This window comes from Heterocephalus glaber, unplaced genomic scaffold (assembly GCF_053883595.1).
Source record: "Heterocephalus glaber isolate CG9 unplaced genomic scaffold, H.glaber_assembly_v1.0 deba00000122, whole genome shotgun sequence".
NCBI lineage: Eukaryota > Metazoa > Chordata > Mammalia > Rodentia > Bathyergidae > Heterocephalus > Heterocephalus glaber.
Genome location: NW_028258138.1, coordinates 75,756,395 through 75,779,878, shown reverse-complemented (window position 1 = coordinate 75,779,878; position 23,484 = coordinate 75,756,395). Strand labels below are relative to the sequence as shown.

At 35.9% G+C, this 23,484-nt stretch overlaps 1 protein-coding gene across 5 annotated transcripts in view; it reads left to right on the top strand.

Annotated features, from left to right (window-relative positions):
* Nucleotides 1-23,484, top strand: part of Znf148 (zinc finger protein 148) — a 131,321-nt gene that overhangs the window by 79,137 nt on the left and 28,700 nt on the right. For all 5 annotated transcript variants that reach the window (XM_087216306.1, XM_004835221.3, XM_087216296.1 and 2 more), the window contains 3 exons: nucleotides 2,193-2,318; nucleotides 11,851-11,974; nucleotides 13,277-13,360. In XM_087216306.1, coding sequence (XP_087072432.1) covers nucleotides 2,193-2,318; nucleotides 11,851-11,974; nucleotides 13,277-13,360 — 334 coding nt within the window. The remainder of the gene's footprint in view (nucleotides 1-2,192; nucleotides 2,319-11,850; nucleotides 11,975-13,276; nucleotides 13,361-23,484) is intronic.

The following is a 23,484-nucleotide window of genomic DNA, read 5'->3' as shown; positions in this document are numbered from 1 at the left end:
TACTGGCAGGTTTAGTTTATGCTTTAATAATATTAAAAGTTATCTGGGCCAGGGATTTAGCTCAGTGGTTCCAGCGCCTGCCTTGCAAGCGCAAGGTCCCGAGTTTGATCCTTGGTACCAAAAAAAAAAAAAAGTTATCTTTTGTACTTGAAGATGATCTTTTTACTATAATCTCCTTCCATATACTATATGTGGAAGTAACTAAAATGTTCAGATATATGTATTCATCTTTTTTCTACTGTTTGCACCTAAGGGCTACTCTTTGGTTTGTGAATAGCTGCTAATTTCAAGGCTTACTTTTGAATCTGTGTTATACTCTCCTTGACACTTACCAAAGTTTCTCTGTTTTTTATTGCTTCATGTTACATTTCCATGTTTTCTTTACAACTTGTGAGTTACTTTTTGGAGCCCCTACAAAGTAAGACAAGACAACTCCACAGCTGCTCTTTCTTTTCTCTTGTCTTGTCTTGTCTTGTCTTGTCTTGTCTTGTCTTGTCTTGTATTGTCTTCTCTTCTCTTCTCTTCTCTTCTCTTCTCTTCTCTTCTCTTCTCTTCTCTTCTCTTCTCTTCTCTTCTCTTCTCTTCTCTTCTCTTCTCTTTTCTTCTTTCTCTTACCCTTTCCCTTCCTCCCCTCCCTCTCCCTTTCCTTCCTTTCTCTCTTCTTTCTTTCTTTCTTTCTTTCTTTCTTTCTTTCTTTCTTTCTTTCTTTCTTTCTTTCTTTCTTTCTTGACAAAGTTTATGTGAAAAAGTAAAAGTGAAGAGTGAGGGGAAAACTGGCTCTGCAGAATGCTTGGGCTGGGTAAAAGAGGAAAAAGCAAGATAAAAGTACACCCTGGAGGACACAGGGTGGGCTGTCATGAGGAAAGCCATGCTAGCCCACAGCTACTTATACAGTCTCTGTTTTCATCTCATCCTCAGCCTAGTGTATAGTTGTGTTCAATAAAGATCACTTTAGAGGTAGTAAGACACCTGTTTACCAAGGCCTGTTGGTGGTGATTTTACCATTCTATTTTAAAGAATTGATATAAAAAAGAAACCACAAGAGTGGTCACTGTCTATTACCTCATAATACTAGCTAAATAATCATTTGTGTCATATTTTTGGTGCCACACTTCTTGATTTGTGATTCTCGCATTGCCCACATTTCAGGAATTCATGAAAACTTGTTTGTCAGTCTGAAATTCCTAGCTTATGTTAAAGCAAATTACTCATGAACCCCTTCTGCAGAGCTATTTAAGTGCCTTCCAGCTTATACTGAATTTGTAAGATGTTCATTATCTTTGCACCATGTTTTCTGATGTATTTTTTTGGAAAATGTAAGTCATTAGCACATTGAGCTTCTCAGATGATTCTTAAAGAATTTTCCTATATTTCATAGCCTATTGAGTTGAAAGTTAAAGATTCTTGTGTCTTTATTTAGGATCAATTGAAAGTGTTACAATGAGAGGGAGGACCGAATGCCATCAAATCTGACGAGAATTGACTATACCCTCAATGACCTTAACACCTTGATGTGTTTCTCTTAGGACAAGTAACTCTGAGAGCTGAGATCTAAAAATGGAACATTTTTGAAATCTTCATGTCTTTATTTATTGTAAGCATCATGTCTTGTGCAGAGTAGTGCCCTAAAATATGAGATTTTATGATCACATATTTGGTGATGGCTGCTGTGAAGGCGAGGAAAATACTGGCTATTGCCTGTCAATGTTGAGCACACTTTTGATGTGAATACTTTTTAAATTTTGCATTGTTTTCCTGATAAAGAGAGCCTATGGAGATGTCTCAGTGCTTACTTTTTCGCCCAATATTGTGCTGATTTTTGGAACTTAACCTTGCTCTGTGCTTGTAACTTCAGTATCAGTTCCCTGTATATAGGAATGAAATTGATATTGCTATGTTCTATCTTTGGTTGTATTCCACTAGGTTGTTTATAATAATATTTTTCCAGGATATCTTTAATCTTTTTAATGGTAAATATTTTAAAAATCTTAATTCCCCCTCAGTTTATATATCCTTGATTTTTATTTCTCAACTATTAATGAATTCTGTAGCGCTCTGTAGTTGATGCACACACACATAAGTCACCGAGGGGCACCTATTTGTAGGTTCAGCGAAGGATTAAACATACAATGAATTTTTGTCACAATGAACCTTTTATGCCTTTCTAAATTTGGCTTTCTTTTTTTAAACAGATAAGTGTAAAGCAGGAAATTACTTTTACTGATGTATCAGAGCAGCTGATGAGAGACAAAAAACAAATCAGAGAGCCAGTAGACTTACAGAAAAAGAAGAAGCGGAAACAGCGTTCTCCTGCAAAAGTAAGAGGATATGTTAAAGCGGCCGTCACTAACCTTTTAATCCCAAATTGTTGGTTTGTCGTGTGGGCAAGAACTGGGTTGCACCTTGAGGCGCTGTGAAATTGTTATGTGCTTTAGTAAAGTTTGTGTGAGGTACTGGCTTCACTAGCAAAGATCAAGGATTATATGCCTGCACAGAGGTGGTGGGCTGTGGCTTTGAATTTTTCTACCTGTTCATCCTGTTCCTCTTTTCTTTCTAACAGACTTTTCTTTTCCCATGTTTCTTTTTTTTCTCTAAAAACTGATGGTATGCCATACCTTTGTGTTTCATTCATATTAGTTTTACTTACTTTAATATTAAGGTTTCATGTATATTCCATGACAGTTATTCATCAGAAAAAGGTTATAACATATTCCTAAAAGACTGAAAGGTGCATAAGGGCAGGAACTTCATTTTATTTACAGCAGTACCCCAGGAACCTGGAGGCATAATGTTAGGAGGCATAGTGTGTTCTTAATATTATGACTGAATGAATGGATTAGTAGATAAAGAATACTACTATAAATACTACCAAGAGTTATCTGCTTTGCTTTTGTTTTTCTCTTTAGCACAGTGGTAGTTCACTGGGTAGCATTTTTAGTACTTATAGGAATACTGTGAACTTCTGTAGTGTATTTGCATCCTTATAGTTATTTTCCATCCTTTTTTTTTCTTTGCTTATGCAGTGAAAAAGGCTGTTCTCTTTCTTAAAATATTATGTAAGATGGTTATTTTGACAGTACTCTCTGTATTGTGGTTTGACTCACAGTCATTATTTACACATCTTGTGTGATTTTGGATGCTGGTATTGCTGGGGCAGCTTGTACTGGGTTGCAGGGCTGCTGATTGCTAAAACTTAAGGAATTTTGTGATCCAGTTCCTAAAACCATTTGGTAGCTTATTGTTAGCCATGGTGGGAATAGTCATACCATGGAAACCAGCAACTGTTTCCCAGCCCTCTCATTCTCTAACTGGTTGTTAAATATTTACTGGTTTGGGAAATGTATTCCTAATATAGCAAATTTTGGAAATGTAGAGACAAAGTAACTTGTAGTTACATTTTTTTTTTAAGAGATAACTGCCTTGTATCTAGTTTTTCAGGTTTTTATGGATATATGTAGATACAGATTTAATTTCCTAAAGTGTGTATAAACTATTTTTACAACAAAAAGTTGTTAATGATTTTTAATAAACATTTTTATTAGCCGTATAGTATTTTTTTTGTGTTATGTCATATTATATGTAATGGTTGCTGTATTGGCCATTAGTGTTCTTGGAAAGTTGTGTTCTTTTCGTTTCTATTTTAAATCATACCACACTTAAAATGTTTGTGTGTTTATCATTGTGCACGATTGACTCAAAAAAACATGAACTTAAAAAGATTTCTTGATAATGTTACTCCTTACAGAGGTGTTGCGCCACTTCCATTCCCAGCCAAGTGGACCTAGCGTGTGTCCGTGTACACCCTCAGCAGCCTCCAGTGTCAGCCTTTGTTTTTAGAGTTTAGGATGGGAGTCTTACTAGAGTTCAGATTTGAATTTCTTTAGTTTCTGGTCATTCTAAGGTTGGTTTTCTCATTTTTATTGGCATTTTATGTTTCGTGAAATCCTTTTTTTTTTTTTTAACCCTTTCTTTCTTTCTTTTCTTGGTGTCTTAATGTTTTTCCCAGTATTTTATGTGGTACAGTTTTTGTTCTTTATATCAATGGGTTAATCGAGTTCCTCATGTATAGAAAACTCCATGGTTTGAGGAAAAAATCAATTTCTAAAATTGTGATAGTGAGTGTATTTATGTTCATTGCTGATTTATGGGGAATCTATTTTAAGGTTTTAAATTAACATGATATGTGTATGTTCTCCATTTTCCTGGATATTTTACTACCATATTTTTCTAGCGCTATCCTGTAGTGTAATATCTGAAATTTTGACTGAAACCCAGATTATCTTCTAGTAGGATATTACTCAGAATATTTATTTGGTGATGATATTCTAGTTGTTTTCTAAATATAGATTAGCTATTTAGAGTTCGTCTTGTCTAATTTGAGATAAATGTATTTGTAAAGATACTGTTTAAGCATTTATATAACTTTGTAGTGGCCAAATGAAAAACTTGGCCTTTTCTAAATAGTATAAGAAAACAGAGCCAGGCAGTGTCTTAGGAAATTCTTACAAGGGTGCAGTGATGAGAAATAACATATAGCAGATGGTGTGGGAATAATGAAAACACTTATTTTTAAATCATTGTCACACGTTGCATGTAATGGGACAGAGAATAGGTGTAGACACTTTTTAAACACTGATCTGCAGTTTCCAAATGAATTTTTGTGTGTGTGTGTATGGAATCTCAGAATTTTGGGGGATAAACTGAGTTATTTTACATTTTTCTCAGGAGTGTGTTAAAATTACACTTCAGATTTTTCATCAAAGTAATTTATTCTGACACTTTGTTGAGAAAGAGGAGTTTGTCTTAGGTTTGTAAGTCAGTGTGTTGCTTGTTTTAAATTCCTTAAAAACAGCTTTAAGTTTCTGAGAGTTTTGGCCTAAGTATAATGTATATAAGAAAATATTTTGGGGGGCCTGGGATTTAGCTCAGTGGTGTCGCTGCCTGCCTAGCAAGTGCAAAGTCCAGAGTTCCATCTCTGGTACCGAAAGAAAAGAAAAAGGTATTTGGGGGGCAGTCTTTAGGGAGTTCTTAGGCCAATGAAGTTACTAGAAATAATACACAGACAGGAGTGTGAGAATTACAATTCATCATGCTTAGAAGACTCCACTCTGCCAACACTTCTTCCAAGTTGACTTTTGCCGTTTTGTTTTGTTTTGTTTTGGTACTGGAGATCAAACTTGGGACCTTGAGCTTGCGAGGCAGGCGGCGGAACCACTGAGCTAAATCCCTGGCCAACTTTTGCCATTATGAATATTATGAGCATGTGTATCCTTGTATCAGGTTGGGGATCTGTGTAGGAACTATAAAGGAATTTGATAGGCTTTTATTTAGTAAGAACAAATCACAGAGCCTATAAACCTCCAGATAAATGTGATTCATTTCAAGATAACCTTTGAGGTAAGAAATAGTGTATTGTCACACCGTCATTAGCTACCAAAGATGTTAAGCAGTAATTGTTTTCTGAACCTTCGGTATGTGGCAAAGTCTAGTTATCTTAAGGTAGGTTTAATACTTGAAAATTGCCACTGTATATTTGGCAGTGTGTCTAGGAAGAGGGTAATTGAACTATGGAATATCACCTAGACCAAAGTTTCACTACATTGTGGAATAAGCTGTTGTATGAAAGTAAATTTCCTACTTTTTAGAAGCCTGGCTCTTTCAAAGGTCAGATCTTTTGGTGGGGGGTAGGGTGGGGGGTTCTGAGGAATGAATCTAGGGCATCATTCTTGCTAGGCAAGTGCTCTACCGCGGATACATCCCTTGCCCCAAATTTCATTTTATTTTAATTATGTTATTGAAATGTTTATTGTAGTATTTTTGTTTTAAATATAGTGCACTTGAACATAAATTAACTTTCAGTCCCTTGGTGCTGGTGCTATAAGTATTTTAAAAATCATATGTATTACAGTGGAGCCCTCAGAGATTGCAGAGTTAGGGCTTTTTGCCACCCTCAACCTGATAACTCCTAGGTGTTAGACTGGTGTTTTTTTGATTGCTTCACTGTCTCATTCCTTAAGGACATGTGATTCATTTTAACATTGCTACATCTGTATGGCTACTCAATATTACTTTCTTTTGCCACTCACATTACTTGTGTTTTGGGTTAGGATCTAGATAGCTAAAGTTATCGGAAGTGTGTGAAATGTCTGCTTAGGTGTGCCAGGTGTGGTGAGGCATGCTGGGGCAGGAAAATCACCAGTTTGAGGCCAGCCTGGACAACTTTGAGACCTTATCTCAAAATATAAAAGGCTGGGGGTGTGGGTCAGTGTGAAGGTCCTGGGTTTAATCTTCACTGCTAGCCCTCCACCCCCTTTAAAAGACCTGTAAACTTAATCCCACTGCATAGCATTTAGTGTGTGGTTCTCCCTCTGGCTTGGCATTGTCACCTGACTGCAGGGCTTTTCTTTCCCTTTAGGGAAGCCCAGGCTCCATCTCTGCAGATTCTTATTACGGGGATTTGTTTGTATCTATGCTCTGAAAGAACAAAAGGTGATTATGATGGACCCTCAACCTTGATACTAGAATTTTCCAAGTTAATGAAAGTATTATTATTTGGCTTTAGTATTGACTTGTTATATGAGTTAGGAGAAAACCTGAGAATGGTTTTAATCACGATTGTTGGGTTAATAATAATGAATTCTAAGTATCTTTTTTAGTAAAATACAGTGATAATGTTCTGGTCCAGTTCTGTATACATTTTATAGATCTTTTCAAACTCAAGCAATTAAATGAGAGAGCTAGGTACTTTTAATTACTTCCCTTTATTTTGAAATGTTTTCCTTTTTCATTCATTCAGTACATGCCCAGCTCTCTTGTCAGGTACTGAAGAAAGAAGCTTGGTTTATTTGTTAAGAACACTTTTAGTGGTCTGAATAGAAATTGATTATTCAGTTATGCTGCACATAGGATGGAAAGCATATTCTACATATTAATAGATTATAATATATATAGAAAATTCTTTCCCAGAACTTTATTATATACCATTGGCTCCCAGAAAAGATTAGAGGTTTTGGTATCAAAAGATTTAAAATTCACTAGTAATAAATGAGAAAAATTTAGTGAAAAGGAGCAGAGAAATGATTGTACCAGGCATCTGTCATACTTTCTTCTACATGTTTACCTTTATTTAGGAAGAAGTGGCCTTGAAGGTAATTGTAAGACTGGGAATGAAAACAAGAAATATGAATTAGTACTTCATTAGAAAACGAAGGAAGAAAATTACCAAAATAATCTGTTAGTATTTTACTTATCTCATTTTTCCCAGGAATTAGTATGTTCAAGATAGATTGTTTTCTGTGGAACTCTGAACCCTTTTAAAAACATCTTGATGATGTAAATCTTCCTTTAGAAAGTTGCACATGTTTTAAATTCAGAAAATGAGAATTAACCTTTTCTAAATCTCAGGGTCATTATGTTGAGCATTACTTGTTATATCGAGCTTATGATACAGTAAATATCATTTACTGACACTGTCAAAAGCTTGCTATTTAAAAGTGAAATTTGGGCACGTGCTTGTAATCCCAGCACTATGGGAGGCTGAAAGAAGGAAGATCACAAGTTTGAGCCCAACCCAGGCAACTTAGCGAATTAGAACCTACTTTAAAATAAAGAATAAAAATTTTAAAAGGCGTGGGAATGTAGCTCTGTTTGAAGGGCCTAGGTTCAGTCCCCAGTACCCCACTCCCAAGTTGGTAACGAGTAAAATCTAATGTGGAGAGATAATTAAAATCCCGAAAGAAGAAAGGAAGAGGCGGTGTGAGGGCAGGATGGAATATAAGCATCGCTGAGATCATCATGCTTGAGGGTCATTGCTCTGCATGACTTTGTTATTTTATTATTTCTCTTTGGACTGTTCTTTTATTTTTAGTTGGATTTGAAGAGTAAGGAGAATTTTAAAAGCTCACTATCCTGCACTATGAGTTGTAAGTAAAACAACTTATCATAATAGGTGAGAATTTATATTCTAAGTTGTCTTTTGGGTTTTGATGCTTTAAAAGTCAATTTCAGTTGACTTAAGACTGTATGATAAAACTATAGTCATTAGTTTAAAATATGCTTTAATAATTTTAGTAGCATATGCATAAAGTGCATGTTTGCTTTAAGAGAGAGCAGCACTTTTTTTTTATTGAGGGGAATCTGGTTTCAGCTGTTCAGTGGCAGGGATCCTTGACGAGTGAAAAGTCTCCCCATTGAAAAGGCAGAGTTTAGGGCTTTTCCAGATAAAAATGGGTGTTTTTCTTAAGATACCATCAACACATGGCAGGTAGCTGGGGGAAACAGTTTTGTCTCAAATAATACATCTAGAGTAGACCATGATATTTAAGAAAGCAGATTAAAAAATTCCATTTGATACTGAATTTTTTTTCTTGTAAAGTCCTGATTTAAATTTATTAAACAAATTAGAAAAAAATCATGTGTTGAGTATTGTTCAGGTTATTAGTAATTTCTTCCCTTGTTGCAGCCTGGTTGCTTGAGCTTTAAAATGCACCATATTTTTCCTGAAGTAAGGATGGCAGCAGGCAAGATAACGTATCCAGAGGTGCTTTGATGAGCATTTTAGAATTTAAAGTTGCAACCTTCAGGTTCTTCTGTTGTAACGGTGTTCATATATTGAGGGAAAAAAGAAAAGCAAAAATATTTTATGGTAGCAGTAGCAGGGAGGACTGCTCAAATCTAAGTCAGCTGCACTCAACTGCAAGATCCCATTCTACTAAAAAGATCTTGAAAGGACATGAACAAGAAAAGAAGCCAAGTCTACACCAAGGAAGAAGTTTTGTTTTCATCAAGGTGCTACTTTTGTTCCACACAGGGACTTTGTTCTTTGTGTGCTCACCCCTCTATGTCACTGTTTGGTGATATGAAGACTGAAAAATTGAAAAGTATTGCTTCCAGCGAAGATTTTTTAAAGGAATAAAGCTTGGGATAGGCAGCGGCATAGGCATTGACATGGGCAGCCATGTCACTATGTATAAAGTCTCTGCTGTGCTCCAGAGGTATTTTGGACATTGGCTTGATAATGGTAAATAAAAGAGACAGAATTATGTGGATACATTTAAAGTAAATCACAAGGGCCGGGGATGTGGCTCAGTGGCGCTGGCAAGCTCAAGGTCCTGAGTTTGATCCCCGGTTCCGCAAAAAATAAATAAATAAATTACAAATTGGAATGATGATTGGTGATCATTTGAGGCAAGATTGATTTCACTCTCTGTCCTTTAAGCAAAGGTGTTTGTTTCTCTGGGCTAAAAAAAAGTAGAAAAGAAAAATAAAAAAGGTCAAAGAACTTGGTGTTTCTGTCTCTGAACTTAGAAGTGTGCTAGATTTTTCAGTGTGTTAATGGCCAAGACAAGTGATAGCTGTTTCATAATAGCTATTTCATAGCATATTTCCATAAAATTCCACCTTGAATTAAGACCTGATACTACAGTGAAGGGCAGCATTACCTCCAGTGCCAGAGAACAGTGACCTAGAACTCTTTAAATGTTCATAAAAGGGCTTTGTACAGTCAGCAATTACATCCGTTTCACATTAGGCAACTGTGGCCAGATTTGTTCCTTGCAAAGCCTTTCCTTGCAGTTGCTGTGCCACAGGAAGCTATTGAACTTCATGATTTTTTGGCACTCAGATCTTATTTGCTATCAACATATGTAAAGAAAAAAACCAACAACCTAATGCTGTCTTTTTAGTTATGTTTTTAGAAAATACTTAACATCTTTCTGTTGCTTTATATTAGAATTATCTTGAATCATAGTTTAAATGGATTTATGTTTTTTTCTTTTTGCATGATGTAAACTTGCATTATTACTATGAAACCTGGAGGAGCTGGACAAATTTAAATTGACTGGCCGGAGATGAAACTTTCCATTCTCACTGACTGTCCAGGAAGCTGTGACACCCACTTTCACTCTCCTGCCAAATGTTTCCTTTCCATGATTTTGGTCCATAGACTTTGAAGCATTGTGGATCACATTGGCAGTTTGCCCAGAACCCAACTGCCCTGTGTAATTTGCATAATAATTACCATTGGTTTGCATATAGTATAAGGTAAACTGTCTTATGAATTTAAAGTAAAAAATATTTTGAATGATTAAAGCCTGTTTTTCCCATATCTACAGCCCTTTCTAGGTTGGAGAAGTGGTCATAGTTGTGTGTTTGCAGGTGCTAATCAGTCTCCACAGTCCATCCTTTGCATTTCTTAGGATGTTTTCCAGAATTCTCTTCCCTGTGTTGGACATAGTTTCTTAACTCACATTTTGAATACTTCTACATTCAACATTGTTTGCCTCTCGCTGGCCGTGCCCTTTCTGATCTTAGCCTCTTGTTTTCTTTGCTTTTTCACGTTGTATTCTGCTGTCTTGTTTCCCTCCTCAATAATGAAAAAAATAATCATTTATTATTTCCACTTTGCCACGTGTCTGATGACAGGTGGTTTAATGTTGCATGTTGAACAAGTTGTTGATAAAATTGGGACTATATGGAGCTCAAGGTAAGCTTCTCTCTCCATTAACTGTTCAGACCATGCTCATAACAATCTTAATCTCAAGAAGCCCAGGAAGATAAGGTTAATTTCTTCGTCACCTGTCTTGTTTCCCCATACCTATCTCTGATTTATTTATCTGACAAATATCTTTAGGAATGTGTTTAACAGTAGAAATAGTTCTAGAATAACTTTAGACATCCTGTTCTGAAACAGACTCCAAATTCTACCATAGCATGACTTGAAAACTTAATTTTCTGTTTTTTTTTTAAAAAAAAAAAGTATAATAGGCAAGCATGTATATAGTTCAAAAGTGTATTTTAAGTGTACAATGCAAAACCTCCCTCCCTCTTTATCTCTTATGTACCCAGTTTCTCAGCCATCACAACCAAGATTAATACATTTTATGTATATCTTCTCAAGAATTTTTAATACATATATAAATGTATATTCCTGTATGTATTCTTTTGCATACAAAAGTTAGAAAAATTATACAAGAGTTATAATAAACTGTAGCTTTTTTTTTCTTAGAAAATCCTGTTCTTTCTATATAAGGCTATACTGTTTTCTCATTTTACAGTGGACCCTTGACTTATGAACTCAATTCATTCATGAGGGCTGGTTATAACTCAAGTTGGTCAATTGAAGGCTCAGGCTACTCTACACAGCCTTCAAAGTCTCTCTGTGGTATACAGGCAGATCTCAGTGTCCTTAGAGAGACATTGGCCCAGGATTTCTCATTTAACCCCACACAAGAAAGGATGCTTTAATGTTCCTTCCAGAACCTTTAAGAGTTAAATCTATATCTGAGACCATCTGGAAGCACAAATGTCCGGCCGATATTCGGGTCATAACTCAAGACTTTGTAAGTTAAAATTAAAATTTCATTCATAACCCAAATCGTTCGTATGTCAGGTTGGTTGTAACTCGAGTGTCCACTGTATTTTAAAACCACATAATACTGTATTCATTTTCCATGGTGTGTTTAACCAGTCCCATACTGATGAATGTTTAGATCTTGTCTACAACATAAGACTTTTCCCCTACATATGTGAGAGTTTGAAATTGAAAATATAGCTATGCTAACCCTGGCAGAGAACACTAGGGACTCCGTAAGGCATTAACTTTACCAGGGAGGAGGCAGAGTGGCGAGATCTTACTTTACCAACTTCTATTGATGATTTTTACCCATTCTGAGTCATACTGTACTTTCCTACAATTAATAATGACAGTATTCTAATAGTCTTTTCAAGATTATTTATGAAAAATACTATAACCTCTGGTGACCATTGCTTTTATTCTCCTTTTTAAAAAATTAATATTTCACTACATTTAAAAAACTTCTTTCTTTTGTTTTTGCTTTTTTTTAAAACTAGATCCTTACAATAAATGAGGATGGATCACTTGGTTTGAAAACCCCTAAATCTCACGTTTGTGAGCACTGCAATGCTGCCTTTAGAACGAACTATCACTTACAGAGACATGTCTTCATTCATACAGGTATTTCTTGAATTAAAATGGGCTTATAGCCATTAAAATTATTATCTTTGTTATTTTCATCTTTGTGTAAATGTCATCCATTCCTAAGACCATAGCTAACCTGGCATTGCCAGTCAGATTTCATAAAGCCAGAACCTCAGAAAGAAACTAGCAAAGACTTTGAATGAAAAAACAATCAGTTGATATTATAAAATTAATTAGTCTTAGACACTTTACTTGGCTTAAAGTGTTCCCTTTAGCCAAGGAAATGCTTGGTGAATGTATTATTAAAAGCCTGTGAATGTTCATTGTTTTATGCAAGATACCCAGACAGAATTTGAAATATGGATTGTGAAATAAAATATAAAAAAATGATAGCTAAGATCATGAAGTTGGTGAGAACAAAACTAAAGATTGATCTTTCTGGAAACAAGCCAGACATGTAAGATGAATTGGGGTGGGAGGGGGAGGTAGAGAAATAAAAGAGGTTTGATGAACTAGAAAAATACTACAACAGCCCAAAAGCCAAAAGAAGAGAGACTCAGTCCCAAGGAGGTCACGATTAACAGTGTCACACCCTCAGAGGATAGAAAGAGTTAGAGAACAGAGAAAAAAAAAAATCTTTGGAATAAATAGCAAGATCTCAGGTAGCTTTTCAGGAGGCAGAGTATGGAGTCAGGCCACAAGTGGGTGATGATGAATATTGAGACCCAAGTAGACTGCTCTTCTGAGCAAGGTGTTAACAGTGACAAGCAAAGAGAGAAAGTGCCAAAGTAGGAGAGTTTCAGTTGTAGCAAGGCTTCAAGGCTTCTCAGCGTGGGAGCAGACCAAACAGTACTCCACTGAAAAGGAAGCGCTCCTTGGCAGAGGGGGAAGGTTGAAGAGAGCGATTCATTTAAAAGGGATATTTAGAAAGTTCCGAAGAAAATAGGTTAAAGGGCAAAAGGGGATAGTTGGCCACAGAAAGCAGGATGGATGCCCTTTCTCTGGATAAAGAAGAGGAGATATTTAATGTTAACCGGTAGAGTCCTTTCTCAACATAAACTTTCTAAATTCTATTTTAAATTATTTTTTAATTTGAAGGATATAGATCAAATTTAATCTCATTTTGTGTGATTATGAGAATGTAAAGTTCTAAATCCTGAGGGAAAATTTGAGAGGACATAAAATACTGTTAAGTTAATGAAAACTATAAAAAATTTACAGGGGTGTTGTGGGGTTTTCCAAAATTTGGGCTTCTAAGATTTATATTTCCTCAGAAATAGTAACTAAAAACTGTTGTTTTATCCATTAACTAATTTATGAATGTGAAATTATTTTAAGGCGAAAAACCATTTCAATGTAGTCAATGTGACATGCGTTTCATACAGAAGTACCTGCTACAGAGGCACGAGAAGATTCACACCGGTGAGTGCTGCCACCCTTACTAAGGTCAATAAACTTCGCTTTCAAATGCAGGGAAGATTTTTTAAAAATAAATAGCAACTTGTTGGCACATTCATTGTTTTGTTTCTTAACACTATGTAAACAGCTTATTTTTCTTCATTTACTACGTCAATGTTAACTCTAAGTTCTTGCCTTTAATGTCCAAGCTCAATAAACTACTTTGAAATACAGTTAATAATAACCTAAAATACACATTTTAAGTGACAAAAGGATGTTGAACATTTTTTCCTTATATTGTTTGCTGTTTCTACGTCTTCATTTGAGAAGTATCTTTTCATTTCAGATGCCCAATTTTGGATTGGGTCTTTAAATTTGAGGGGCTGATGTTTTTTGAGTTTTTTATACATTCTAGATATTAATCCTTTGTCTGAGGAACAGCTAGAAAAATTTTTTTCCCATTCTGTGAATTGTCTCTTCATTCTGTTGGTGGTTTCCTTTGCTGTACAAAAGCTTTTTAATAAGATGAGGTCCCAGTTGTTGATTCTGTGTGATAGTTCCTGTGCAGTGGGGGTTTTTGTTCATAAAGTCTTTGCTTACACCTGTGTCTTCAAGAGTTGTACCTATTCTATCTTCTGGCAGATTTAATGTTTCTGTTTTAATATTTGGATTTTGATCCAATTTGATTTTAGTTTAGTGCACGGTAAAAGATATGGGTCTAGTTTTAATCTTCGGCATGTGGAAACCCAGTTTTTCTAGCACCATTTATTAAAGAGCCTATCTTTCTTCCAGTGAAGGTGTTTGGCTCTTTTCTCAAAAATAAGATGGCTGAGGTATTTGGCTGCATCTTCTAATCTGTTCATTGATCCTCTGGTCTGTTTGTTTTGCTAGTACCATGCTGTTTTTATTACAGTAGCTTTGTAGTATAATTTCAGGTCAGGGATTGTGGTGCCCCCTGCCTTGCCTTTGTTGCCCAGAATTGCTTGTGCTAGTCTAGGTTTTTTCTGGTTCCAAATGAATTTTAGGATTGTTTTCTCTAATTCTGTGAGATATGGTGTTGAATTTTGTTTGAGATTGCATTAAATCTGTATAATAGTTTTAGAAATATGGCCATTTTCACTGTTGGTTCTTCATACCCAAGAACAGGGGATATCTTTCCATTTTCTGATATTCTCTTCAATCTCCTTTTGCAGAATACTGTAGTTTTCAATGTAAAAGTCTTCCTTCATTAAACTGATTCCCAGGTATTTCTCCTTTTTTTGATGCTATTGTGAAAGGTGTTGTTTCTCTAATTTCTCTCTCGGTAAGTTTGTTACTTGTGTATAGGAAAGTTACTGATTTTTGAGTGTTGAATTTGTCCAGCTACACGACTGAATTTAGTTATTAAATCTAGAAATCTTTTGATGGAGCTTTTGGAGTTTTCTATGTAGAGTATCCTATCTGTGTAGATGTATGTAGAGTATCATATCATCCGCAAATAATGGTAATTTAACTTATTCCTATCCTATCCTTATTCCTTTTATATTTATTTATTTATTTATTTATTTATTTATTAAATAATAAACACAGATCATTCCTTTTATTTATTCCCCTTGCATTCTTTTTTTGGGGGGCTGGGTAACGGAGATCGAACTCAGGACCTTGCGCTTGTGAGGCAGGCACCTGAACCACTGAGCTAAATCCCCGGCCCCTTCCTTTTATTTTTTAAATGACAAAAGGAAGAAGTTTTTCTGAGATAGCTGTTTCTTTAGATGTTTAAATAGTTTAGAATAGGTAAAGTTATCACTCAAATTATAATAATTAGTTTTTGAGCTAATTAGTCTGAGCCTTAGGGTAGGGCTCTCCTTCTCCTCCCCCTCTCCTTTTCTTTCCCTCCTCATCCTACCCCTCTTTCTTTTCTTCCTCTTTATTTCTGTTTCATTTATATAGCTTATCATATGGGAACTGGCAGCTTCTTAGCCAAGTTGTTAATGATTTAGGAACATATTTTAAAAGCTTACTATAAAGGGATGCATACCTTAAAATTTTAAGTCTCCTTTTAGAGCAACTATTTATTTGCAATTTTTGGGAAAAATGTAAAACCAAGTTTTAGAAGTAACTTTGATTTCTTAGAAGACTGTGAACTTTTGACCTTTAATGCCAGTTCTTCAGAATTAATTTACAGTGCTTTGCTTTTTTATGATAGAATAAAAGCATAGTTGGTGAATTGTAGAATTTCAGTTTTTTACATTTAAATGGAATTGAGAATGATGGTGATAATATATCAGATAAATATTGAAAATATTCAGAATCTTCCTATTTCTCCGAATTAAGTACTCGAGCAAGTGCCTGCCCAGGTGTCACTAAGATGTGATCTCACTGTACATGCAATAGCTGTGAAAGGGGCCCTTGGGTAGTTTGTCACATAGAAACAACCTGTTCTGTCTATCAAGTTTGCCTCAGCTTTCGTTGTCCCTAAGAACAGCAGGAATGTGACTGGCTTGCTTAAATAAAGCTTCATCTGTGCAGCACATCTGCATCCTCTGGTGTTCCACTTTTTAAACATCATTTTGCACATTGTTTGTTTCAGTTGTTTAGGTGAACATTTACTCATCACTTTCAGAGGGAAGGGCATATAGAGGCACCACAGGAAAAAACTGTAAACTTGTGAAATTTGTATAACTTATAGCTAAATTTAAATATTATGCAATAATAAATCCTGATCAGATAAAAATGAAAGTGGTTAAATATTTTTGTACTTTTTAAATATCTATTAGATTTTGGTGATTTATTCATTTTAACAAAAATTTACTGATCCTCCAATATTTTTAGGCACCAGGAATACAAAAGAATCTTAGTTTCTTTGGAGATGCAAACATATAAATAAGCACAATATAATTAAGTGTTATAGAGGTTTGTACAAAATGCTCAAAATATGCTGTCTGTTGATAGTTATTTAGGGAAAGTAGAAAGTATCACCAGGCTAAATTAAAAATATAGTGTATGTGTGTGAGAGGGTAGGTAGGTGGTTTATATCTGAAAAAAGTGATTTTTGGAACAATACTTGCACTCTGATATTTTTATTGTGAATTATTTCTTAAAGTGCTGGCCAAAAGTCTGTAATACCCTTGATTGGAAAAACAGCTGTGGTAGGAAACAAGGGAAACTTGGTTTTAAACAGGTGTATAGTTTATGCTTATTGAGAATTTACTAAATACAAATACTACACTAGATGTTTTTTTAAATGTATCATTTCATCTTTGCATTAGTCGTGAAAGGCATGAGCTGTTACTGCCCCCATTTTATAGATGAGGAAGTTGAAAACACACAGTAGTTGAGAACTTTCCTAAATTTATATAATCTAGTAAATAAGTGAGCCCAGGTCGCAGCTCAACTCTCTGTGATTCTAGAGCCCCCCATGAAATCCCTGACTGTGCACCCAGGACCAGAAGCACAAAAATAGCTTGTGGCCTTTTTGAGTTTTTCATGTTCTGCCACTAAGTCAGTTATAGTTTAGCCTTCCTGTGGTTTCATAACATCTAAAAGGGGTAGAAGTAAAGGTTGGAGTTCTCATGGTATAGACAAAAGTTTATAAGAAGATAGGGACTTCAGAGGTAGCCCACCATAGCAATCACTGGGATTCCTTACAAAGAGAAGTTTCTTTTAAAGAGAGATTCAAATCTGCCCCATAGTCCTGCTCCTTGCCTCTCCACTGGCTGCACCCCTTAAGTGGAACTGATGCAAGGAATAAACTTTCCCTATTTACTTTATACTCTTGATAATTTTTATAGATTCTTTCTAAATACAGTAAAATGTTTTTTGTCTTGTAATCAGATTACTTATGAGCTAAATCTATTCGGAGATACATATCTCCACAAACATGTTCTCCTTGTTGTCCTTACTTTCATACTGTAAATGTCATTTGAGGAGAGTAGTGCCCTAAAGTTTGTCTGTGTCAAGGCTTTCTCTTTCTGTAGGCTCTTAGGTTAGAAGACTGTATTTAAATTATTATGACAGCAAAATTTTTTTTCTGATAAGTTTATCCATTTTTAATTGCCAGGCAGATAATTACTTATCAACTGATCCTTGAACATTGTTTTAATAAAAAGAACTATCAGTTCTTAAAGGCTGCATTTTCTTTACTGCCTTCCACAACCCTGTAGGTCTCATTACACTGACTGCCTAGTCCCTCATACCCCCAGCCCCTTCTGTGCTCCATTCACAGATTGAATGAAAATCGTTTTCTGTTTGGAAGATTTGACCAACAATAAATAAATATTCTGTGGCTTTTAAAAACCAAGAGCATAGCTTGATTTGGTTTTCAAATAGAAACATTTTTAACTTGCGCTGGACAGTCTGTCACTTAATTCTTTTCTTAAATCTGGGCTTGTCTGTTTTAGAGGAAGGCACTTTCTTCTCTAGAGGCTGATTCCTGGAATTCTAGTTTTGAAAACTCACAATGCAAATATCCTCAGGACTTCTATTTATAGCAATTACAGGAGATGTATATGATGACTATTATAGATTCTTTACTTAAGGTATATTTTAGGGATATGAGAGAGAAGGTAGAGAATTGAGAGAAGGTTGAAGATAACAGTTTGAATGGATAATTTTGAAGCCAGAATCACTGCTCAGGTGTATACCAAGGTGAGACCTTTATTTGTCACTGGCAGATTGACTCTGACATCAGGTGCTTTTGTGTATAGTGCTTTTTCAAAATGCATATGTTCAAGTGTTGTGGCATAAAACCTTGTGATCATTTTACTTTAAGAAAAGACCAGTCATTATTGCCACAGTGGGGGAGAGATTGAGGAATAAAAAACCTAACTACAATTTTTAATTTTACTTTAAACAGTAAACCACAGAATACCTATCCTGGAATTCTGACTGTTGTAGTAAATTATAGTTTCTTTTTATAGTTGTGGCAGTTTTTGTAGTTTGTTTTTTATTTCATTTAGTGAAAATGTTATGAAAACATTTATACTTCTGGGGATGTTTCTGTCAGGTATTTTTCTCCCCTAGAGATAAAAGCAATTTTGAAAATAAATTGCTTAGAATTATGCATGTACACTAGGTTTCTTTTCCTAAAATTTCTTTAGGACTTCAGCTCTTGGATGTATGCAAGGCTCTATGTAAATGAGTAGGGAGCACTGGGCTGCTGTGGCCAACTTCACAGTGCATTCAGAAACTTGTTCTGTTTTTTTCTTCAAGACTTTTCCTTAAATATGTAACGTTTTTTGTGATAAAAATACTTTCATTTAAATTTTAGCTCGTTGGGTATGATGGTGCATGCCTGTATACCCAGCCCTCAGGAGGTTGAGGCAGGAGGATTGCTGTGAGTTTGAGGCCAGCTTGAACTACATAGGGAGACCCTGTCTCAAAAAAAGAAATCTATATAAAAACATTAGTTGCTAGTTCGTGGTGGCTATAGTAAAAAAATTGTTTACCATTTGTTTTGAAAGTTTGACTCAATAAAATGAGGCTCTGTTGAAGTGGCCTCATTCTTGTGTACAATCGTGGAACAAATGAACACATAAATCCTGTGGATCACAGTTTGACAAAAGGGTCTGCCACTTTTTCTGATACAAATGGCACAGTCTGAACTTGAGGAGTTCAGAAGAAATAGAGAATTTAGGTGACTGGCCTCAGGAACAGATGGAAGCTGAGTGGCACTGACAGTGAGCTGCAGACTCCATAGTCCATGTTACCCAGGTGTCAGGTGTTGTCACAGGATGGCAGCCAAGCCCAGGAGAGTAGGCATGGTGTACTCATGTTGGGAGTCTTTGGAGAAGTGTAAGAAAACAGAAAATAATTTGGTGAAAAGTCAGACAGAGAAGCATCTATCCAGACAACTACAGAGGCTGGACAGTAGGGCAGATAGTGTGTCATGTACTGGCTTAAAAGAACCAGAAGGAGGCAGCTACCTCAAGGTAGTTAAAAGGTAGAAATCCCCCAAGAATTCCTTGTTACTGTAAGCCTAACAATACTGTCCAACAAATTTATTGAGTACCTGTTGTCTACCCAGCTGAAATTATCAAATTTTGTCTTTATAGCCATCCTGTGAGGAGAGCGTACTATATTTCTGTTTACAGATAAGGAAACTAAGGATCAAAATTATTTAAGCAACTTGTCCCAATATACACAACTGATTAATGACACAAGCTAGGTCTTCAGCCTTTGTGCCCTAAGCATTTGCCACTGAAAGGGTATATCAAGCACAAAGTAAATTTTTTCTTCTTATTTTATTAGTACATGTTTGCAGTACATGCATTTTACAGTCATCTTGGGGATAATTCTTTTTTTTGGGGGGGGATGGTTTGTATATTTTGAGACAGTCTTGCTTTGTAGTTCAGGCTGGCCCTGAACTCACTATGTAGCCCAGGATAGCCTCAAACTCTCAGCAATCCTTCTGTTTCTGCATCCCAAGTGCTGGGATTACAAGTGGACACCACCACGCCCGGTTGGATTATTCTTTTTTTTTTTTTTTTTTTGGTACCAGGGATCGAACTCTGATCCTTGCTCTTGCACAGCAGGTGGTGAAATCACTGAGCTAAACCCCCAGCCCTATTCTTTTTTAAATTCCTCTCCCTCCTCCCTCTCCCTCCTCCTCTAGTTTCCTCCCCCACTTTTGGTACCTAGGATCAAACTCAGGACCTTGAGCTTGCCAGGCAGGCACTGTGCTGCTTAGCTAAATCCTCAGCTACTATACCTCTTTTCATTCTTGCTGCTATTGTTAATCTTAGTTCATGTTTATGGCATATAATATCCACATTCGTTGAGGTTCCTGTATGTGGCATATCTTCAGTCTACTACAAAGTCTTGAATTGACAGCAACTCTTTATTTTCATGATGGTGATTTTGTCTGTCTGTCTGTCTGTCCCTGTGTCTATGTGCCTGTGTGTACCTATGCACAGGTAAGCACAGAACCAATTCTATTCCTGCCTTGAGCCTGTGAGTAATTGGGTATCCCTGCCTTCGAGGTCTGTGAGGATAGGGTTAAAAACACACCTTGGCCAGTATGGCGGGAACAGAGAGGCAAGATGGACCACATGTAAGTGATTATTCTGAGTAAGCAGAAAAGGTGGGTAGAATGGAAATGTGAAGATAAAACTAGAAAGTTTGATTTTAGAAATAGACTGGCCAGCCTTGATGCACAGCTAATGAGTGATGGACTTAAAACCCTGTAAGCATAAAATACAGGGCATTTAACTACTATGTTTAGAAGAATATTGTTTTGTGAGGAAAGATGGCAATTTGGGAAGTGTATTAGTTTTTGTTAAAGATAACTAGTTTGTAATTTTTCTGTGATATTTTGTATTTTACCCTAAATATATTCTGATAATTGCAAATGTATTGATTAAATCTTTAGATATTTAAATGTACCTTTAAGGTGTGGAAAAATACTGTCAATACTATATACAATTATTAAGTTTCAAAGTGTATGCATTTACTTTAGTTTTATCCCGTTTGAGAAATAGACAAAACTTGGAAACTAAAAAATACTACAGCAAAACAAAGAAAGTGGTATTTTCTAGACTTTAGAGTCTTTTTATTTTTGAACAGAATAAAAAGCACTGATTTTTAGGAAAAGAGCTGAATAGAATCCCTCCAAATCTAGCTTCAGACCTAGAACTTCCTAAATTGTTTTAAAGGTTTTTTTCTTTTATACTAGCATTTCCTCCTTTTTTATTAGTGTGTGTTTATGATACATAATAAGTGCAGTCACCCACGTCTTCCCCCACCCCACCCTTTGGAATGTTTCTTTGTGTGTGTGGTTTTGGGAGTTAAATCCAGGCCTCAGTCCATGAATATTCTACCACTGAGCCAAATCCCAGCCCTTTAAAATTGTCCTCTTTATTTGTGACAGGGTCTTGCTCAGTTGCCCAGACTGGCCTTGAACTTTCAATCCTCCTGCCTCAGCCTCCCCAGTAGCTAGGATTACAGGCGTGTGTTACAATGCCTTCTCTGGTAATTTCTTATTTTTGATATTTTCTTTATGAAATTGTTGCAAAACTCTTAGAAAAAAAATAGTTTGAAACAAGAAAAAGTACTCTACTTGTTAGTCTTCCTTTAGTATAGATTCTCCTTTGCCCTCTGGAAAAAAATTTACATTTAATAGAAGATGCAGCATTAATAACATGGAGTCTAAATCTGTTGCTTTGCTTTATAAATCCTTTGACATCATAATCTTTTGGAAAAATGTCCTATCATTTCCTTGAACTAAAATGCTTGAAGGCCTTTAGACTTTTCAACATTTGAAGATGCCATTTTAATGAGTACTGCTTCAAAACCCAGTTGAGTGAATCATTCTTGTCTTCCTATCATGAGTTAATTAAGTTTTCAGACATTCGGATAGAAAATTTTTCTGTTTGCTGGTGAAGGTTTTTCCTTTGAATTTTAATGACACTTAGGCTTAAAATTCATGTATTTTATTTGGGCCTTTGACAAAAGAATCACAGAATGCACTGTCTAATTTGGACAAACTCATGGTGAAGAAATAAACTAAGTTTACCTATCAAGGTTACTCTTATTTTTCTGGGTAATGTGAAGCTCTTTACGTCTCTGACAAGTTCTGTTTTCTAAAAATACTTAAATGTCATGTAGGTCTACTTTTGAATTTTATGAAAATGTCTTGTAACTTGTGTGCTCTTATGTAGATCTTCTGGAGAGATTCTAACTTCACAATGTGTAGGTCCCAGGAGTGACATACTAATGTAGTATTAGGTGGATATTTACCTAACCAACTCCACCACCTGTACTGCTTCCATTTGTCATAAATGCAAGTACTTCCAGCTCTTTATTTCTCTTTGTACTTTGTCTGTCTTATTTATTTATTTATTTATTTTGGTATCAGGGATCGAACTTGGGACCTTGTACTTTCAAGGCAGGCACTGGAACCATTGAGCTAAATCCGTGGCCTCTTATTTCTTTTTTAACTGATTGTGTCTCCTATTAATAGCTATGTAAAAATTAACTAGAAGTTTATTCCCCATATATTTCACCCCTCTGTAAATTCTTTACAGGGTTTAATTGGTTTTTCTTTTCTTTTTGGGGGGGGGGCGGGGGATACTGGAAATTGAACTCAGGGCCTTGCTCTTGCCAGATAGGCGCTGCACTGCTGAGCTACATCCCCGACCCTAATTGATTTTTCTTTACCTACATTTTACTACCTATTTTGATTCTGATTTTCTGTTGGTACTTTTAAAAAATGACATCGTAGCAAGTCATTTAAGTGTGCGTTTTTAATCATTCCCCTAGGAGTGAATTGACAGGTTTTAGATTATTTTAAATTTAAAAAGGCCAATGCATTTGTTAAAAAAAATTATTGCAAACACAGAAAGGATGACATTTATTGCTACATTGTATTCTGTATGGGCTTATCATACTTAAATGATGAAGGAATTCTCTTCGCCCTTAAAAGTCAATCAGATTTCTTGCTTACTTTGTTTGCCAATTGGTTCTTTATCATTGGATGGAGGAGAGGAACTTGGAGTCTGATCAGCTGTTATTTTGGTTTTAAGAAGGTCTAAGCTAGGCAGGGTGGTGCGTATCTGTAATCCCAGCATTTGGGAGGCTGAGGCAGGAGGATCACCCTGAGTTCAAGGCCAGCCTGGGCTACATAGTGAGTTCAAGACCAGTCTGAACTACAGAGTAAGGCTGTCTCAAAAAACCAATTAAATAAAAAATTTTAAAAAGTCCAACTTTATCCCTATAGGAAATTCTGATCTTACTCTGCCTGTTCTTCAGGTATTGTATTTTTGAATGAGAATTGGGGAAGTGGACAACAGACTCACAGGAACCTGGCATTCAAAGTTATTCTTTTAAAATGTTAAGGGCTGGGAATTTAGCTCAGTGGTTTCGCCACCTGCTGCGCAAGCACAAGGACCTGAGTTCGATCCCTGTTACCAAAAAGAAAAAAATGTTAAGGTGCACTGACAAATGCAGAAGCCATAGACATAAATACAACCATACCTCGGAACTCACCAAGCTCTGTACTTGTCAAGTTTTGACAAGAAAAACAGAAAAAAATCTCCACCCTCAGCACTTGTGTTAGTTCAGTGGTGACTCCAGAACAGTGCAGAAACCTACCTGCTGGTTGTTGTTGTCTCAGTCTTTTGTGCATCTTAACTGCTAATCATGGGTTTTATAAAGGTTGAGTGATTTCAATT